At 37.4% G+C, this 20,198-nt stretch overlaps 3 protein-coding genes across 4 annotated transcripts; all 3 read left to right on the forward strand.

Moving 5' to 3' along the window:
* The first annotated feature begins 1,630 nt into the window (after nucleotides 1-1,630).
* On the forward strand, nucleotides 1,631-9,584 carry LOC109163295. Of its 2 annotated transcripts, XM_019312044.1 has the most exons (15): nucleotides 1,667-1,770; nucleotides 2,134-2,200; nucleotides 2,563-2,661; nucleotides 3,292-3,419; nucleotides 3,517-3,673; nucleotides 3,767-3,879; nucleotides 4,060-4,143; nucleotides 4,231-4,279; nucleotides 4,414-4,505; nucleotides 5,632-5,770; nucleotides 6,089-6,168; nucleotides 6,252-7,642; nucleotides 7,962-8,072; nucleotides 8,207-9,043; nucleotides 9,199-9,584. In XM_019312044.1, the coding sequence occupies exons 3-14, from the start codon at nucleotides 2,569-2,571 to the stop codon at nucleotides 8,779-8,781; spliced, it is 3,012 nt and encodes a 1,003-aa protein (XP_019167589.1). In that variant the 5' UTR covers nucleotides 1,667-1,770; nucleotides 2,134-2,200; nucleotides 2,563-2,568; the 3' UTR covers nucleotides 8,782-9,043; nucleotides 9,199-9,584. The 2 variants fall into 2 exon arrangements, with proteins under 2 accessions (XP_019167590.1, XP_019167589.1); XM_019312045.1 differs by lacking the exon at nucleotides 2,134-2,200 and having other exon boundaries at nucleotides 1,631-1,770; nucleotides 3,770-3,879.
* A 4,224-nt stretch (nucleotides 9,585-13,808) lies between these two features.
* LOC109163257 lies at nucleotides 13,809-14,708 on the forward strand. Its single transcript, XM_019312010.1, has one exon. It carries the CDS (start codon nucleotides 13,809-13,811, stop codon nucleotides 14,706-14,708), a length of 900 nt encoding a protein of 299 aa, XP_019167555.1.
* A 605-nt stretch (nucleotides 14,709-15,313) lies between these two features.
* On the forward strand, nucleotides 15,314-17,560 carry LOC109163258. The gene has a single exon (XM_019312011.1). It carries the CDS (start codon nucleotides 15,314-15,316, stop codon nucleotides 17,558-17,560), a length of 2,247 nt encoding a protein of 748 aa, XP_019167556.1.
* The last annotated feature ends 2,638 nt before the right edge of the window (nucleotides 17,561-20,198 follow it).

Raw genomic sequence — 20,198 nt, forward strand, 5'->3', positions numbered from 1 at the left:
TTCAAGGTAAAATGTGACCATTTATTATTATTATTGTTGTTGTTGTTGTTGTTATTATTATTATTATTATTATTATTATAAGATTGATTATCTAATATATATATATATATATATATATATATATATATATATATATATATATATATATATATATATATATATGATGAATAGGATTGTATTGGATGTATTGATGGTACTCATATAGCAGTGTGCATCCCTGAGGCTGATCAATTGCGATATAGAGGGAGAAAAGGAATTCCTACTTTCAATGTTATGGCAGCGTGTGACTTCGATATGTGTTTCACTTTTATATCTGTTGGATGGGAAAGATCAGCACATGATACACGTGTATTTCTTCATGCTATTAATACACCATCAATGAACTTTCCCAAGCCGCCACAAGGTATCATATTCGTATTACTTTAACTCCAATAAAAATCATATAATTTTATTCTTTATAAAAGTTTAGTGTTATATTTTTTAGGAAGATATTATTTGGTGGATAAAGGATATCCAGATAAACAAGGATATTTGGTACCTTATCCAAGAATAAGGTATCATCAATCTCAATTTGAACAAGAGCCGCGCAACTAATGCTCAAGAAGCATTTAATCGTGCACATTCTTCTCTTCGAAGTTGTATTGAGAGGTCGTTCGGAGTACTGAAGAAGAGATGGAAGATACTTGCTAAAATGCCGCAGTTTAGTGTGGAGACCCAAATTGATGTTATTATGGCCACATTTGCACTACATAATTATATTCAGAAAAATTCGCAAGATGACATGATGTTTAATGTGCTTGAGCAGTATCCAGATTACATACCACCTGATGACCTTCAAGATTCAAGTAGTAATATCTCCATCAACGAAAATTTAAGTCAGGCCTCTATGGAGATGAAGGAGATTCGCAACAATATTGCTACTTCATTATGGGATGCTAGATCATGATCATGCTAAATAGTTTTATTTTAAAAAATGTTTACTTTTTTTTGGAAGTCGAAATGTTAAATTTTAATATGTAAACAAACTAATTTAAATTTTATGAAGATGTCATTTTTAGTCTTTTTACATTTATCAGCTTATCAAAAACCTAATTTTACCAAACACTTTCAATCATAACAGCTAGCTAAACAGCTCTTCAATTTTTAGCTCCGAGCTTATAGATTTTCAGCTTTCAGCTCCTTTTCCTTTCAGCTCCTTTTCAGCTTTCAGCTCCTAGTTTATAGCTTTTCAGCTAGGTTTGCCAAACAGAGCCTACAAATAAAAGTATATGCATTTATCCCAATGTGAAGTCATTGAAAACATCAGTATACTATTTTTATTTTATTATTAAGAATGTTGTTATTTACCATTTATTATATATGTTAAGTAATGTTATTAAGTAACATTACTTAATATAAGGCATATCCGTGCATTATACGGTATAATACTAGTATTCAAATGAGTTAAATATTTTACTAAATTTACACCAGACCAGATCTCTTACCGTTATACTCAACCTGGACAAATCTCAGCCGTTAATCGTCATTGCCATTTGCCACCGACGTGTGATTGCAATCGAAGATCCTAAAAGCCGGGGCCCACCCGGCAATTCGTACCCGAACCGGAACCCAAGCTCCAATGACCCTTTCATATTCAACAGCATAAAAATCCCAATTACTCAAAGGCCGTCCTCTCTTTCTCTCTCTTCAGGCTTCTTTGTGGTTCTCTTTTGTGTGTCTCATCCTCCTGCGAGTCTCTCTCTTCCTCTCTTCTTCGATCCAGTTATCACTGTAAGTCCAATCTCAAACCCTAAATTTCCAGTCATGTTCGATGTTTTAGATCCTTAAATCTTATTAATCGATTATAGTATTCTTTTTATTTGTTAATTCACAAGAACAAAAATATTTTTTTAATCTGTTCGTACGTTTATAAATCATTCTACATTCATAAGCTGGATATATACTTCCTTTTATTGGATTTTATTTGATTTTGACTCTCGCATGTTGAGCTCCGATTTTCATTTTCATTATTTTAAAAAAATTGTTTGGATTTGTTTATTTATTTATTAAGGTTTTTACCTTTTCTGATTATTTTGATTTTCGATTAAATTTGCATGTCTGGATATGTTGATTTTGATTTGTGTGCTTGATCAGTCAGTTGATGAGCTTTCGAGTGGACAAAGGAATCTAGAGTTTGACTTTGGATTTTGTGATATAACAAGTGAGCGGAGTTGTGACTTGAATTCAGATCTTTTCCTATCATGCAGTTTAATGCAGAAGCTGTTTGTATTTTCTGAATTATTATAGAATTTAATATCTTTTACTTGTATAATGTGTTGTAGAAGACTCCCTGATAAGTAGAAGTATTGCATTTCAAAAAAACAAAATTGAAAAATAATGTGTTTTAGAAGTAATTGAATGGCATTATGGAGTGTTTGGATATGGTTTTGCGTTTTAACGTAAAGTTTTTTACTAGTGGATGCAATTTTGTGCTTATTATAAGAAATTTTTGTAGTCTGAGTTAATAGTGCATTGGAATAATTCTTTAAAAGTGTCAACTTTTTGTGTTTCTCATTTGCAAAGGCAACCATGAGCGACCAGGGAGAAAAAACCTGTCCTCTCTGTGCTGAGGAGATGGACTTGACAGATCAGCAACTGAAGCCATGCAAGTGTGGTTATGAGGTTCTAAATCTTTCATTTTTTTCCAATTGTTTTATTTGGAACAATCTGGTGTTAAGTAGCTTCTTGCACTGTTTTATTATTTGCTGGTCATAGCTATTATATTTATCACCTTTTACTGCAACTGGCAATTTTGTGAATTTGGATAAGTAAGATCCACACTTGACTACTTGAGAATATAAAGATAGAACTTTAAAAGAATGTGTGGACTTTCTCTTTACTTAAGGTTATCAGTTAAGTGTCTTGTGCTCCCAAACCCCCACATGCACACATCTGAAAACCCTCCAATCCACCCAGACACCCCAAAAAGAGAACAGAAAATACTTAACATATAGAGAGAATTCTCCATCATTTGTAAGGTTTGGATGAATTAATTTACCTTATGGTTCGATATGGCCAAAATTAAAGTTCTGGTATTTCTATGATAAGTCTGTCATTTCCTCTAACAGAATGATATTACAACCATTTGTCATTTACCCCTAATAGCCCAAAAAATATGCACCAAGTAGACTTAAGCGTTCATTATTGGATATTGCTGTTCTCTTATTTCTGTAATAAATTTATTTTTATTTGAATTTACAATTGATATTTAAAATGGTCTTTCTTTATTAAAAATCCTCTTCGGAGTTGCAGATTTGTATTTGGTGCTGGCATCACATTATGGACATGGCTGAGAAGGATGAGACGGAAGGCAGATGCCCAGCATGCCGTAATCCTTATAACAAGGAAAAGATTGTTGGCATGGCACCAAATTGTGAAAAGTATAAACTAAGAAATATATACTCTAGAGGATGAACTCGTCAACATTTGAGATTCTTCTTTTATCTGTTGTATTCATCTTTGTGATTGTCATAACAGGATTGTGGCTGAGATGAATATGGAGAAAAAGCAGAAGTCCTCCTATAAGGGGAAAAGTAAAACATCTGAGTCAAGGAAGCAACTTTGCAGCGTGCGAGTAATCCAAAGGAATCTTGTCTACATTGTGGGATTGCCGCTTAATTTGGCAGATGAAGATGTGTGTTGTTTATGAGCTTTTCAAAACAATTTTTTTTTTTCTCTAATTCTTACTCATACTTAATTACTCATACGCCTTTCCTACTCTTAAAAACAGCTGTTACAGCACAAGGAGTATTTCAGTCAGTATGGAAAGGTTTTGAAGGTGTCTATATCTCGAACAGCAGCTGGTGCTATTCAACACTTTCCAAATAATACATGTAGTGTGTAAGTTTGATCCCTGGGCACTGGGGTTGTATATTTTATTTGACTAATCTGTTTGAGGAAGGTGCTGAAATTTATGTTTTGATTTTATATTATATATGTTAGTTTATGCTTAGCTTCCTACCTTCTCCACTTATTGAAAATCTGTATGTACTTTTCTTCTGAACAATCTCCTCTGAGCAGATATATCACCTATTTGAAGGAGGAGGAAGCAGTTCGTTGTATTCAATCTGTACATGGATTTGTTTTGGAGGGCAGGCCTCTAAAGTGATTACAACATTTGATCCATGATGTACTTTATATATTTCTTTATGAAAAATTTGGTTTAATAATCATTTGAAATTCCTTGTGCAGAGCATGCTTTGGAACAACAAAATACTGTCATGCTTGGCTTAGAAATGTGGTATGCTCTTCGAATGAATTTGAAATTGACAAGAGCTTTTTACCCCAAAATTTGGGTGCTTTTTTATAATTGATATGTAACGTTTCTGACATAACATTCCATCATTTTCTTTATTTTTTTTTGTCCTGTTACAGCCTTGCACCAATCCTGATTGTTTATACTTGCATGAGATTGGGTCGCAAGAAGATAGTTTTACCAAAGATGAAATAATATCAGCTTACACAAGGTATATGATTTTTACGGCTGTCTTGTTTTCCCTCTTTAATATTTGTAATTGGTCCCTGTGTGTTTCATTAAACTTGTTGTACCTGACCCCATTGTGAGTTCAACTGTATTGGGACAGTACTATTTGGTGAACATATAATAATGCGTTAAGTACTATTTGGTGGGAATTTGGATGCCCCCGCATTATATTAGAATCATGGTAAACAGTACTTATTTTTAATATCATATTTGGTGACAATTTGTTTGGAAAATTTATGGTTTTCCTAGTTGTTTGACAGACTTCTGAATTTATCTGAAAGGGTCAGATTTGTATCAGATGTACTTCTTTTTCCCCTTGTATCAGATGTACTATAAGGAGAGTGCTCTATAGTTTAAATGAGAACTGGAAGGGGCACTGGTGGAAACTTAAAACCATACAGTTTTTTTAGTTCTTTCTTGATTATTGTGTAAAGTCCAACTGCTTCATGAAAGTAAATTATTTAAGTGCCCTAGTGTTAAATACTTTAATTCAAATCTGAAAGAGTAATTGTGATTAGGAGTACTCATGGATTCTGTGTGATAATTAATGGAATATGAAGGTAGATATTGTTTTTAAATACATATTCACATCAATTATAACTTTCTGAATATAACTTGTGTAGAAAAATTTTCAGTCTTTTACTTTGGTTTTTCTATGCTTGTCTATTTTGTGAATGATAGTGTTTAACTCGGTCTTCATTGTAATTAGTGCTTGTCTTTTTTTATTTTTTATATGTGTGGAATTATCACCTTAAGGACTATGAAGTCCACGAACCGGTGGACTTTGAGGCCACGTGTCTTCTGTGTCTTTCAATTTACAACTTGCAGGTGCTTGAAGAAAATCATTTCTGTTCTAATAAAAAAAATACGTAGGACAATTCTAGCTATGTTGTAATTTGTTTTCTATGTCCAAGCCTGGTTACAGGGACGAAGGGGCTAAACTTTTTAATTGTGTATTTGTTCATTGGAGTTGGTGCAGAGCAATTTATATTTAGGTCATCTTTGTTTTCATGATTGTCCTTTAGTATGCTACTCACTAAAATGAGCAAAGCTTCATACTGGTTTTTCTGTAAGTGGCTGGGTAATTAACATACATAGTTATTTTAAAGGAGTAGAGTACAGCAAATATCGGGTGCTACAAATAGTATGCAACGGCGTTCAGGGAGTATATTACCACCACCAGCTGACAATTATTGCAATAACAGCATTGCTTCTACAGCGAAACCTATTAGTAAAAGCACTACAACTGTAAGATTTTCTGTTATACACTCTAAATTTGTTTTTTTTTTTTTTTTGTTTAAATGGGGAAAGGACAAGAATAATTTCAAAATAAAAATGATTATATATGTGTGTGTGTGTGTTTGCATTTATATATTTATTTATATATTTAAGGGTTTGATATATTTATATATCCCGTCATATTACTTGTGGATTTATTATGTTCAACTATAATGTTGCATGGATATAATTTTAGTTATTCTTCACTATTTATGTTTCAACAGATATTGTTCTTGACCAATTTGATATGTTGATATTGATGCATGATATTACTTTTATTTCTTGCAGAGTTCTGCAACCAGTGTCAGAGTTTCTCCACCAAATAGTAGCTCTGGTAGATCTGCTGCTCTTCCTGCTGGTGCTTCATGGTATATTTTCATCTGATTTGTCTTGTAATGATTTTTCATTTTACTCCATAAGGTATTCATGCAAAAAGTATTTTATTTGCCAGGGGAACACGTGCCTCAAATAATCAACCACCACCTTCAAGTTTACCTTACTCCAATGGGACTCTCAAATCTAAACCTGAAATTAGCAACAGCGCAACATTGTTTTCTGCAGCAGTTGCAAGTACAAGTCAGTGTTCATCATTGCATGCTGATCGAGATAAGCAGCTTGCTCATGTTGATGAAAGCGGCAATAATCAAGATCGGCACAAAATTGAAACTCCAGAACCTGCTAAGCAGTATGTTGAAGCAGATGATCAAGACTATGTTCCTGAGACCCCTCCCATGCCAGTGCTACCTCTTGGTCCATCTACAAATGGCCAAATACACAGTCACCCTGCTGCTAAGGAAAAGGATTGTCATATAGCTGTACAAACAAATACTGTTAGTTCTTTTGACAGTGCTTTGATGTCTAATGGACCTGTTGCTGCAAAAGATTCAGCTGAAGTTCCAGATTATGAAATCCAACAGTTATGCTCAGAAATGTCTTCATTAAGTAATGATAGACATCAAAATGTTGATCATTCTAGTAATCCTTTGACTTCTGAGGGGAAAGCCGCAGCTTGTGCTGCTGATGAGAGTTGCATGACAAATGACGAGTCTGATTGTAGATTGGATTTGCAAATGCAGGTTGTCACTCGTGGGAATGGCTCCCATTCTTCTGATGATCTGAAAAATTGGAGTCGTGATGCTATTCCTGACAGAGGTCACACTCCATCAGAGTCGTTTAATTCTTCAACTCAGTCTCCTTTCCTTACCAACTCCATTGGGTCTGTTAATGCCAACATGCATATTGTAGATAGGAATTCTGATTCATTATTACAGCCTTCAAGTTTACAGGGTATCTCTAATGGATACCGGGAGAACATAGTTAACTGTTATGCTGATGTTGGAAGCACCGATAGAGGTTCCAGTTCGCTGTCAAATGCAGATCAGAGGAAGTATGGAAACAATGTTGAAGGTGAAACTGCAACTGCTGACTGCAATAGTGCTGTAGATATGGGAGAGAGTAGCATAATATCAAATATTTTGTCACTGGATTTTGATCCATGGGATGCACCATTAACTTCACCTCAGGACCTGGCCAAGTTGTTAGGGGATTCTGATAAACAGCCCAATCTTAGACTATCAAACTCATTAAAGTTACATACGAGCAATCAATCAAGGTTCTCTTTTGCGAGGGAGGAGAAACCTATAAATCAAGCACCTGGTTTTGAACCATCTTTCAGTCATACTCAACAAGCTTTTAATCATCCTCTAAGCCACGACTTCTCCAATAGTAGGAGCTTTCAACTTGATAACCCTGGTCCTCGTAATGGTTTCTCTCTAATCAGTAATGAGGACTACAATAGTTTGCCCTGCAATTATTCTACCTTTTCATCTAACAAGCTGTCAGGTGAGTTAATACCTTTCATATCATAATTATTGTTATTGTTATAATTGGCAGGGGGTTGGGGTGGTGGTGTTGGTTGGAACCTACAGTTTTTGGTACAGAAGACAGTTGGGGAAAGTAATTTTCCTGTTCTATGTTTTTAGTGATAATGAATAGTGGCTTTTCATAATTTACTAAGAAATCTTGATTTACATAATTCAAATAAAATATAATTCTGCTGGACTAATTGCACTTTCCCCCACTGAGCTTGCATTTCTTTTCCTTTTGGGTGTTCCTTTAGTCCTTTTTATTAATAATTCTCTTCATGAAATCCTGAAAACAGTATCAAGATCTCAGATGTCGGCCCCACCAGGATTTTCAGCACCTAACAGAGCACCACCTCCAGGTTTTGCTTCTCATGAAAGAGTGGAACAGAATTTTAGTTCTCTTTCAGGTTAGTTATTTATACTTGGATTTTTCTCTTGTCACCCCACATGAGAGAGATGTATATATACACCAAGATAGAGTATGCATATAATTAGATTTTTGGATATCTTTCATCATCTAAGTCCCACTCTTCTTTGGCAGGGAATCAATTGCTTGACACTGCAATGTTACGGAACCAGTATCAAAATCCACCTGCTGGAAATATGGCAGATAATGATGGGTTTGAGTTGATGGATCCTGCAATTTTGGCAGTTGGCAAAGAGAAGATTCCTAGTGGCCTTAACTTCTCAGGAATGGATTTGGCTCAAAGTTTTCCTCCGCAATTGAGTACTTTTGACAACGAGGCAAGACTTCAGTTATTAATGCAACGATCTCTATCTCCACATCAAAACCAGAGAATAGCTGATACAGGGGACAACTTTTCTCCCTTTCATGATGCTTATGGTATTCCTTCCAGAGCTGGTGAGCAAACACTAGCTAGCAATCTCTCCCCATTTTCACAATTCAGTCTTCCACAGTCTAGAAACCCTGTTATGTCAAATGGCCACCACTGGGACGTCTGGAATGGGGTCAATAGTGGAAATGATTTGAGTGTGGCTGAGCTCTTCCGCAATGAAAGGGTGGGACTTAATAACTTCTACTCTGGATATGATGAGTCAAAGTTCCGCACGGCGGCTAATTCTGGCAGTTTCTATAATAGAACATTTGGGATCTAAGCACATTTGTGAGACTCTTTTGGCATTCACTAGTAGTGGAACAAATGATTGAATGGAAAATGTTGACCAATAGAATTGCAAAGACGGCCTGGCTTGCTCTGGGTGTTTCAGTCACTGGAATAACTCAATCCACTGCATATGTGACACTACTTGACAGAATTGCATCCAATGATGGGAAGACTCGTTGGTGATTGTCTGAGTGAGCTACTTTCAGATTGGTGAAGGACCAAGCCTCTTCAATGGGGTGGTCAGAAACCGACAGGTCAGTCTTTTGACACTCAAATTCTTTTAATCTCAATTAGTATGTTTGACTGGTGGTGGTTATTAGAACTCTTTATTTTGTTTTTATTTTAATTTTTTTGGGTCTGGGGGAGGGACCTGACAGCTTCGTATCATTCACAATATAATGCTTCTCAGGTGAAAGAAGCAGAGATTGAGGCTCAGTACGAATTTTGACTCAGATGCGTTAGATGCTTGGGGTGACTGGTGATTCTCTGTATGTGTGCTTTTCTTTGATTGGGGTGGAGAATCGGGACATAGACCCCCACCCACACCAATTTTTATCAAATAAGAGAGTGAAGGAAAGACCAGAATAATATGGCTGGCTTGCCCATTTGTCTTGTAAGTACAAGAATTGGAAAGATGTGAATGACATTGAAAGCTGCTTTTATAGTCTGCTCTTTCCATTGCTTTTAAGACTTGTGCCTGCGTTTTGTGCCTATACTATGATAAAGGTTTGATTTGATTTGAATAGATGATTACAATGATAATAGTTAACACTTAAATATACTGTTCCTGTTCAATGCTTGCCAATGTGCTTCCAGAATTTCACAGCCGTACAACTAAAGAAAAATAGCTATATTCAATCTGTTGTGCTGACAATGTTGAAACGAGCGGGAATAGATTGCTTTTATTATGTTCATAGCTCCTACTTAAATGTGAATTTTGATAAGTTAAAGATCCATTGTTCGTCATGTCTTGCGAGCATTGATTTGTTGGGGTGCTATCTGCTATGCATCTTTTTTCTTCATATATAATTAATAACTAATGGGAAGTAATCATATTTTGAGTTCAATTAGCACCTAGTCACCTACTTCATTTTGCTTTACATTTTTAGAGGAACTCTCAAGCTTTACTTCGTTGATGACATTCCACGAATTTATTTTTCCAAACAAACATTGCAAGTTGTTGAAATATTTATGTGCCTAAATTTATACTCAAAATGTTACTACGTGTTAGTAGTGTGCAAAAGTTATCTGGTACAAGGACATGTGGGTGTTAGGTTTAGTGAGTTTGACTAATTGATAGCATTAGCCGTTTGTAGAAAAGTGTTTGGTAAATTGTCGTTATCGAAAAGTTAATTTGATTAGTTTTTTGAATTTTAACATTTTCAAGGAATAAGTTATTATAAAAAACTAATTAATTAAACATTCATCTTGATTGTTTAACCAAGTCAAACAGTTAATAATGATCAAATAAATTAAAATTGACTGATAAGTTAATTATATTACTAAAAAAGGGCCTATAATATATAGGGAGTATATTTTTACACAGTAAATATCACTTTTGGTCCATTGATTATAATTGAAGTATTTTTGGCCCTTGATTATTGCTTTTTTCAATTTAGGTGCATGACTTTCTAATTAGTATTACTTTTGGTCCTCCGATCTAATTTTCTGGTCACATATTACCAGAATTTCAACCCAAGTGTTGTAATTAGAAGGGTATTTTGATCCTTTCAAATTTATTTTATTTTCCTCTTTTATTTTTTTTATACCATGAAAATAATACCGCAGTGATTCTATCCGATTTTGTAGTTGTGTAATTGAATTCCTCTTCTTCTAGAGGTATTTGGCAAGTTTTAATTATAATTTTTAAGTGGGTTAGCATGTTTTAGTAACTATTTGACATTTGGATGAAGAAATTGCTTGCTGTGCTGACAAAGTTGCTTAGGTGTGATAACAAAGTTGAGGAAGAAGAAAAGAATGAAAAAGAGAAATGAAATAAATTTGAAAGGACCAAAATACCATTCTAATTACAACACAATATTTTTTTGGTTGAAAATTAGATCGGAAGACCAAAAGTGATACTAGTTAAAAAGTCATGCACTTAAATTAGAGAAAATAATTGTCAAGAATAAAAAATGCTTCAATTATTATCGTTAATAGACCAAAAGTAATATTTACTCTTTTTATGAATTAACAAATAATATTATTACATGATACTCCGTAATACATTGTCCTGGAAAAATAAACGAAAAGCAGGAAAATGTAACGTCAAGTGAAATTTCTGTCACTCAATGCCAACGTCATTGTTTAAGGTGTAAACAGTGATGGATCCTTGGTGTCCCATGATATTATTGGGTTTGCTATACGGTTCTACAGTGAAATTGAGATATGGTTTGTACACTGTCAAGGAATTAATGAATGATGACATGAACACAAGTCATTTCAATTCAATGCGACTTTTCTATTGTGTTGGTGGCAAAACCTCATTGAGCGCTAGTCAGGTTAGAATACTACTACATTTACATCCAACTTTGACACGAATAATCTATCGTATACTTTCATTTCATACTCTCATTTATATACTCTTATGTGGTGTCATGGTATTAAAGTAAGATTTATTAATTCAGTAGTAACTATGGTTTACCTTGTCATTCAAAAAAAAATTAAATTAATATACTCTTTTATTCTTACTATCAAACAATGACAAACTATCTTTATGATCTCACAAAAAATGTCTACATACATTAAAAATTTGATTAGTAATCTAATTGTATTTTCCGTCTACTTATTACTTAGATCTAAAACGAGACCAACCACATGTCAACCTGATGAAATATATATTAGTTAGAGATAAGAGTACTAAGTCACAATTATACTTTTGCAATAATTTGTATATAAATTGACCAATTACAATGCGAGTTAGTCCATTAGTATAGGAGAGACTTTAATGGAATATTTAGTATTTTCAACATCAAATCATAACCCTGAAATAAGCTAGCTAAATGGGGTAATATCAATAATATAACACAATTTTTGAATTTTCATTAACCAATTGTTCCTTGTCAAGAAATATATAGTCCAAGAGAGTTTAAGTTGCTTTTTAATAGCCTAGTGTAAATGATCAAAGCATTTGACTAAAAATAGGGTAGAAATAGTAAATTTTAAGTGAGTCCTTTATTGAGAATCTTATGTAATATTATCTATTGTTTGGTAGGTTTTGAATATATATATATATATATATATATATATATATATATATATATATATCATTTACGGAGAATTATTTAGTGTACAACAACAATAATAATAACAATAATAATAATAATAATAATAATAATAATAATAATACTTTGTATCATTTAGACAATTAACTTTATATAGTATACGAGTAAAGTTGACAATGACATAGCTTTAATAATAACATGTATAGCCAATGAGCTTTTGTCGTATTAGTTATGCGAGATTATCCTTAATAACATGTATAGCGAAGGAGTTTTTGTCTTATTAGTTATGGGAGATTAATCTCAAAGTCAAGATTTCAATTCCAATTTCATATATTTAAAATTGTATAGTGTATTTGTCTTATGTTGTTATTAACTTTTTTTTTTTTAATCCATTCATCAAAGTTATCTTTAAGTAGGTGAAAAGTTGACTTTTCCCTTGTTATTTTATTAATATATTAGCTAGAAAGCTCTAGGGTGGAGTCTGTGAGATTCCTTGAGAATGATACATTTATATTCGGATTCATATGGAAACCACTTTTTAGGTGAGAATGTAAGGATTGGCCCCTGGGTTTTACCAACAGCTCTGAAAAAAAATCTCTCTCTAGAATCTCTCTAGGGTTTTTGCCTCCACACTAGGGTTTCCTAGGGTTTTTGCATTGATAGCATTTTTCCGGCGACAGCCGGCGTACGACTAGCGAATGATGAGCGCGCCGACGGCGACGGTGCAGCCGGACCCGGATCAGCGTACGAGGACGGGGGAGGACGAGGTTGCTGTGGTCACCGAACAGTGGGCACAATGGTCGCTGGAGGAGGAAGAGGCGACTTTTGCGCCGGTCGGGGACAAAGTAGGGCAGGCCGACGTGGGTATGGAGGAGACGTGGAAAGTTGTAGGAAGATTCCTGACTCAGAAGATGGTGAAGTTGGAGTTTATGCGTCAGGTTTTAGCTTCCGTTTGACAACCGGTCAAAAGGGTTCAGGTTACGGAGATCCAGAGGGGTGTGTTCTTGTTCGTTTTCTTTCATAGAACGGACGTGGATTATGTCTTGGATGGAGGACCCTGGGCTTTTGAGAATAATGCCTTGGTTTGCAGGGAGGTACCGCCGAATACTCTCCCCGGGGAGATCCCGTTGAACACAATTGATATGTGGGTGCAGTTACACGATATGCCGTTGGGATATACATCTCAAACGGTGTTAGAGCAGGCTGGCAATTTCATTGGTACCTTTGTGAAACATGATGATCGGTTTGAAGGGGCCCCGTGGTTGACTTTCCACCGAATTAGGGTTTCTATTCCGGTGGATAAACCATTACGACGACGAATGAAGCTACTGAAAAGGGATAAGACCACGGCTTGGGTAACGTTTCGCTATGAACGGTTACACAGGTTTTGTTTTTACTGCGGATTAATGGGACATCTATATAATTTTTGTATTAAGGCGCGGGACTCTGGCATACCATTGGAGCGGTACCCGTATGGTCCGGATATGCGAGCTGGTGGATCCCGGAGCGCTCCTAGAGCGGTTGGGGAGAGCTGGCTTGTGCCGGTTGGCGGGAGACCACGTCCAGTAGAGGTGGATACCGGGGTGGCCGGGGCGGCAGTGGTACGGCCCAGTGGCGCTGTACCTGTGCGGGGCGGATTGGTGGCCGAAGAGCAGGTGGAAGCCACCAGGAAAAGGCGCAGGCAGGCTGAGAGAGGCCGACGAGGTACGGAGTTTGAGGGAGAGGATGTTATTATGCAAGAAGGTTCAAAAAACTTGTCCATGGCGGGAGCTGCTGCACAGCCCCGCCCGTCCCAATGAGTACGTTAAGCTGGAACTGTTGTGGCTTGGGCAATCCACAAACAGTTCGACAGATTGTGGACCTGGGGTCCCGTAAGAAGCCAGATTTTGTGTTCTTAATGGAAACCAAGGTGGCACGGATACATGCTGAGCGGATTCGTGTTAGTCTTGGGTACGAGGGGTTATTTTATGTTAACAATGATAGGATGAGTGGTGGTATGGCTCTATTGTGGAAAAAGAATAACACGGTACAATTGTTAAGTTATTCTAAGAATCATGTGGATGTGGAGGTACAGATTGAGGGGAAGCAATGGCGGATGACATGTTTTTATGGCTTTCCAAAGTGGAACGAGAAGAGGGACTCATGGAATTTGTTGCACACGTTGAAGGGTAGGTCCGCGTTGCCGTGGGTGGTGGTGGGGGATTTTAATAATCTCTTGTTCCAGCATGAGAAGAGAGGTGGAAACCCGTATCCTGATAATCTCCTACGTGGTTTTGGGGAGGCAATTGATGAATGTGGGTTGGCCCAGATGCCTATGAGGGGGCATCAATTCACATGGGAGAAAGGCAAAGGCACGCAGAATTGGATTGAGGAAAGACTTGACAAGGTGTTGACCACAACGAGTTGGAATGATATTAATCGTCATGCATGGCTGGAGAATATTCGAACTAGGGCATCGGATCACTCGATTCTTTTCCTCAACATTAATGCACCATGCATACCGAGGAGAGGAAACCCGAGGGGTTTTCGGTTCGAGATGGCCTGGCTTTTAGAAGAAGGCTGTAAAGAGGTTGTGGAGACTGCCTGGAAGGATGGTAAAATTGAGGGGCTGCTTGGGTGCCAACGATATTGTGGAGAGAAACTCATGCGATGGGGTGGTGAACGTTTTCATAAGTTTGGAAAACGTATTGACTAGCTGCGACGACGACAGGAATCTATCCGCAATCGGAGGGACCACGCGGCGCTAGCCGAATTCCGGCAGATTGATGACCAGCTGAATCTGCTGGAGGCCCAGGAGGATGTATTTTGGAGACAACGGGCAAAGCAACATTGGCTACGGGGAGCAGATGCCAATACAAAATTCTACCACAGGTATGCTTCTGCCCATAGGAAAAAGAATTTAATTATGCGTATTAAGGATAATGATGATTTGTGGGTTGAGGGGGATAAGATGAAAGCAGTGATAGTGGATTATTATACAAATATTTTTGCCTCGAATAATTCCAGTTGCTCAGATCCGTTGTTTGAGGATTTTAGTCCCCGAGTTACTCAAGAGCAGAATGCGTTGTTAATACGGCCCTATGAGGCGGATGAAGTAAAGGAGGCAGTGTATTCCATGTTCCCAGATAAGGCACCGGGACCGGATGGCCGGGATTTTACCAGCACTTTTGGGGTGTAGTGGGGGATGATGTAACTCGTTTTATAACAGGTGCGTTGAATTCATGTGTCCTCCCGGAGGGATTGAATGATACAAATATAGTGCTAATCCCTAAGAAAACACTACCTGAGACAGTAGCAGATATGAGGCCAATTGCGTTAAGCAATGTGGTTTACAGGATTATGGCGAAGATGATTGCGAATAGAATGACGCCACTGATGGGAGGAATAATCTCAGAGTCCCAGAGTGCTTTCATTCCGGGCCGTTTAATTACAGATAATATATTGGTGGCTGCGGAAGTGGGACACTATTTGCATAGGAAACAGTGTGGCAGTGCGGGGTGGAGTGCGTTAAAACTGGACATGTCAAAAGCTTATGACAGAATGGAATGGCCTTTCCTGAAGAAGATGATGACTGTTATGGGTTTTGATGAGCACTGGATCCGCCTTATTATGCTATGTGTTACCACAGTAAGATATTCGATTATGATAAATGGGGAGGTGGGTGGAAGTGTGACCCCGACTCATGGGCTGAGACAGGGAGATCCTCTTTCTCCTTATTTATTTATTATTTGTGCGGAGGGACTTTCAATGTTATTACAGAGAGCACAGATGGATGGGGCTATACATGGATGTAGGGTGGCTAGAGGGGCACCACCGGTCTCACACTTATTTTTTGCAGATGACAGTCTGTTGTTTTTCAAAGCAAATATTCAGGAAGCAGCTGTTATTAAGCAGTGCCTGGTTAGATATGAGAAATTGTCTGGCCAAATGGTGAACTATAATAAATCAAATATTTGCTTTAGTAGAAATACCCAGATGGCGCAGAGGCAGCATGTGGCGTGGTGTTTGGGGGTGGAACTGGCATCTAATTTTGGGAAATATCTGGGGCTCCCTTCCTTTATAGGAAGAAATAAAAGGGCTGTATTTGCATATATTGAGGATAAAATCAGGCAGCGAATTGGATCATGGAACAAAAAGTTACTCTCACAGGCGGGGAAGGAAGTACTCTTAAAAAGTGTGGCTCAGTCTATGCCTACATTTTCTATGAGTGTGTTTTTGTTACCTGAATCAGTGTGTTTGTCTATACAACGTACTATGAATAAATATTGGTGGGGGACAAGAGCAGATCGTGGAATACATTGGAAGGCTTGGGATAAATTATGCATCCCTAAGAAATATGGAGGATTAGGTTTTAAGGACCTTCGTGCGTTTAATCTGGCCATGCTGGGGAAACAGGCATGGAGATTTCTTACAGAACCTACCACTCTAGTAGCAAGGATCTATAAGGCTAGATATTATCCAACGACTACTTTTATTGATGCTACTATAGGAAATAATCCGAGCCACTGCTGGCGGAGTATTATGGCCACCCATGATCTAGTCTGTGCCGGGGTGCGCAGAAGGATTGGAAACGGTAGGGATACATTGATATGGGGACATCCTTGGTTGTCTGATGATCCTAGTCCTTTGGTTCAAACACACATGCCTGAAGGGTTAAGACAAGCACTAGTGAGTGGCCTTGTAGATCAAGATACGGGTACCTGGGATCCACATATTCTCAATGATTTATTTGTTCCTGAGGATGTGAGCCGAATCTCAAGAATACTAATAAGCCCAGATTATGATGACACTTGGTATTGGAAGGGGGACACACAAGGAATATACACGGTTAAGAATGCCTATAGGCATATTATGGGGGACTATTCTGATGACCCAGGTGCTTTTGATAAATGGGTTACATTATGGAAATTAAGAGTGCCACCCAAATGGAAAACCTTTTTATGGAGAGCCGTGTCTGGCATACTACCCACCACTGATAATTTAATTGTTAAACGGGTGGAGGTGGATCCTATATGTCCCATGTGCGGCAATACACAGGAAAATATTATGCATGTACTGGTTTTATGTGATTATTCTAAAATGGTTTGGAATATTTCGGGGTTACCTGTCACGAATATTCAAACTAATTTTTTCCGATCATGGTGCATAGGCATGATGGACTCGTTGTTGGAGGGGCAAGTACGCCTGGCAGTTGGGATCCTCTACTACTTATGGTTAGCAAGGAATTCGGCGCTGTGGGAGAGAGCCTTGCCGTGCACGGCCTACGGCTACAGTGAAGAAGGCGGTGCTGACCGAGGAGGCCTTCACCAGGCTGAGACGTGGGACGACACAGCCGAATGCTACGGTGATGCCGGAAACCGAACCGTATGGGCTCAGGTGCTATTTCGATGCAGGCTACAGACAACACACGGGGGAAGCAACGTTCGGAGTTGTGTTACTCAGTCACGAGGGTGTTTTTATGGCAGCCTCGGCGGGGACACTACCTGGAGCTTTTTCACCCATTATGGCAGAAGCCCTAGCATGCAAGGAAGCCCTATCGTGGCTTAAAGGGCGCGATATACAGAGGATTGATCTACTCACTGATTGCATGGAGTTGCGTAACATGATAAAATCAAGAAGTACCGGAACACGATCGTATGTTGGGGTCATTGCGGACCAGTGCAGGACAATTATGTCATCATTTAATTACTGTTCTTTACATTATATTTCCAGAACTGCTAATATGCATTCTCATACACTAGCTTCGTTAGCTTTCGATCAGGAACATCCTATGTACTGGGATGTAATCCCACCTGACTCTATTACTATGTTCATTCATTAATATACCAAAATATTTGGCTTTCAAAAAAAGGTGAGAATGTAAGGACTAATTTGAGTTTTTTATTTGTCAAGATCTTAGCTTATTACAAAGATTAATTCTTTAATTAATTCACTGATTTGTTAATTTAGTGTGTGTGGGGCAATATGAGAATGTTACGTTTTTCACTGCTGGTTGTGTCGTCGTTCGATTTGGCTCTCTCATTGATTTTTCAGCGTTTGGTTCTTGTCTGCATCATAGTTTTAGGATAGGTTTGTGTGTGTGTGTGTATATTTTCTTTTGTGCGATTCGTTTGATTGTATTGGTGGTGCTTATATGGTTGATCATTGAATTTGGTGTGTGGGTGTTGTTTTTTGAGGTTCCTTGTTTGGTGTGTGCGTTTTTTATTTGGTGGTGGCGTGTGGGTTTGCGTTAATGAAAGTTTTTGGATCGCATGACTGGGGATCGGGGACCGGGGGAGGCGGAAGGGGAAGGGGGAGGGGGAGTGTTGTGCATTGTAAGGTGTGGTGTTGTGCATCTTAAGTTGTGCATTAGTGTGAGTCCTTGATGCATTGTAAGGTGCACTGTTGTACATTGTTGTAGAGTCCTTGGTACGTCACTGTATTATGGGGTGCGCAATGGGGTTAGAGGGGGGGGGGGGGGGGGGGGTTTGTTTTTTCCTTCTTGCAGTGTGGTTCTGTGTGTTTATAATGTAGAATTTGGTGGTTGTGGCTTGTAGATGTAACATTTGTGTATCAGTGTTATAGTGACAGTGCATCGCTGTTGTAGTTTTGGTGCATTCTGGTGTTTGATGTGGTGGATTATGTTCATGTTAGATATGGTTCATGGGGTGTGCATCAATGTTTGTTTGTCGTGGATTTTTATTAGGGTTAATACCATTTGAGGTCCTCCGAGTATAGTGGTTTTGCCATGTTTAGTCCTAAACTTTCAAATTGACCATCTGTGGTCCTTCGACTTTCAAATTTAACCATTAGTGGTCCAAGTTAACCATCCATGGTCCTTCAACTATTAAATTTTAACCAACCATGGTCCTTTCAAGAGGACCACCATTGGTTAAATTTCGAAACTTGAAGGACCATGAGTGGTTAACTTGGACCATAAATGGTTAAATTTGAAAGTCGAATGACCACAAATGGTAAATTTGAAAGTTTAGGACTAAATGTGGCAAAACCACTATACTCGGAGGATCTTAGATGGTATTAACTCATTTTTATTTTTTTTTTTGACTTTTGGGCGTGTGTGTTAATATTAGTGATTAAAAATAATACTTCGTACTTTGTTTCCATCTATATTGTTAGAGAAAAAAAACATATTTGGAAAGTGTAGTGGGATTTTAGTTCCATGAAAATGGGGGAATTGCAATTCCTTTCAACCAAACAAGGGAATTTTGTGGCCTTTGGAATTATGTGGGAATTAAGTGGGAAGGGAATTTAAATTCCCTTCAACCAAAATAATGTACTTTTAATATATTAAAAAATGTACCTGATATTTAGGGTCCAGACAATAATTTGCCGTTCTCATGGGAGCCGAACCATATATTAATTATATATTTATAGATTTTGGATCAAATATAAATGCTTCTACAGGTTAAAAAAAAATGCGCACAAATGCTAATCGTAGTATACCAAATCAACCGTCCAGATTGAAATTAATTAAAAAACGCTCGGTGGCATATTTGTAATTTTGAGTAAGTAGGTCATATTGTCTTTTGTATCCGAGTGCACATTTTTCTTCTTCGAGTGCATATTTTTACTTATTCAAGTGCATATTTCTCTTCTTCGAGTGCATCATTTTTGTTTCAGTACTTAGTTTCCCCTTTGAGTGTACATATTTGTGCCTTTGAGTGTAAAAATTTTGCCTTCAAGTGCATATTTTTCTTTCTAAGAGTGCACAATTAATTTTCTTTTAGCTTTCCCTTCTAGTATCTTTTTTTTTTTTTTTTCATTTGCCTTCTAAGTGATCCTCTTTATGCTTTGAAGTGCTCAGTTTCATGCCTTCAAGTGCATGTGTGTAATACTTAGCATTCCATTGAACCTTTTTTTTTTTCCCCTTCTAGTGCATATTTGTAGCCTTCAAGTGCACGTTTTGTAGCCTTCAAGTGCATGTTTTCCTTTCTAAGAGTGCAGAATTAATTTCTTTCAAATTTTCTTTTTTTTTCTTCCTTGCCTTCTACTGATTGTCTTTATGCCTTCAAGTGCTCAATTTAATGCCTACAAGTGTATATGTCTTACTATTGTGTAAAAAAAAAAAAAAAAAAAAAACTTAGCATTCAAGTGAACCTTTTTTTTTTTTTCCTTTCAGTGCATTTTTTTGTCTTCAAGTGCATATTTTTATGCCTTCATGTGCATGATTTGTTGCCTTCAAGTG

Source organism: Ipomoea nil, unplaced genomic scaffold, assembly GCF_001879475.1.
Source record: "Ipomoea nil cultivar Tokyo-kokei standard unplaced genomic scaffold, Asagao_1.1 scaffold3016, whole genome shotgun sequence".
Lineage (NCBI taxonomy): Eukaryota > Viridiplantae > Streptophyta > Magnoliopsida > Solanales > Convolvulaceae > Ipomoea > Ipomoea nil.

What these genes read in the sequence shown, in the direction of transcription:
- LOC109163295 (XM_019312044.1), top strand. Translation starts at nt 2,569, where the DNA reads ATGAGCGACCAGGGAGAAAAAACCTGTCCTCTCTGTGCTGAGGAGATG. An exon ending in ATGCTTGGCTTAGAAATGTG is followed by an intron (nt 4,280 to 4,413) that starts GTATGCTCTTCG and finishes GTCCTGTTACAG; the next exon opens with CCTTGCACCAATCCTGATTG. An exon ending in TTAGTAAAAGCACTACAACT is followed by an intron (nt 5,771 to 6,088) that starts GTAAGATTTTCT and finishes TATTTCTTGCAG; the next exon opens with AGTTCTGCAACCAGTGTCAG.
- LOC109163257 (XM_019312010.1), top strand. Translation starts at nt 13,809, where the DNA reads ATGAGTACGTTAAGCTGGAACTGTTGTGGCTTGGGCAATCCACAAACA.
- LOC109163258 (XM_019312011.1), top strand. Translation starts at nt 15,314, where the DNA reads ATGAGGCCAATTGCGTTAAGCAATGTGGTTTACAGGATTATGGCGAAG.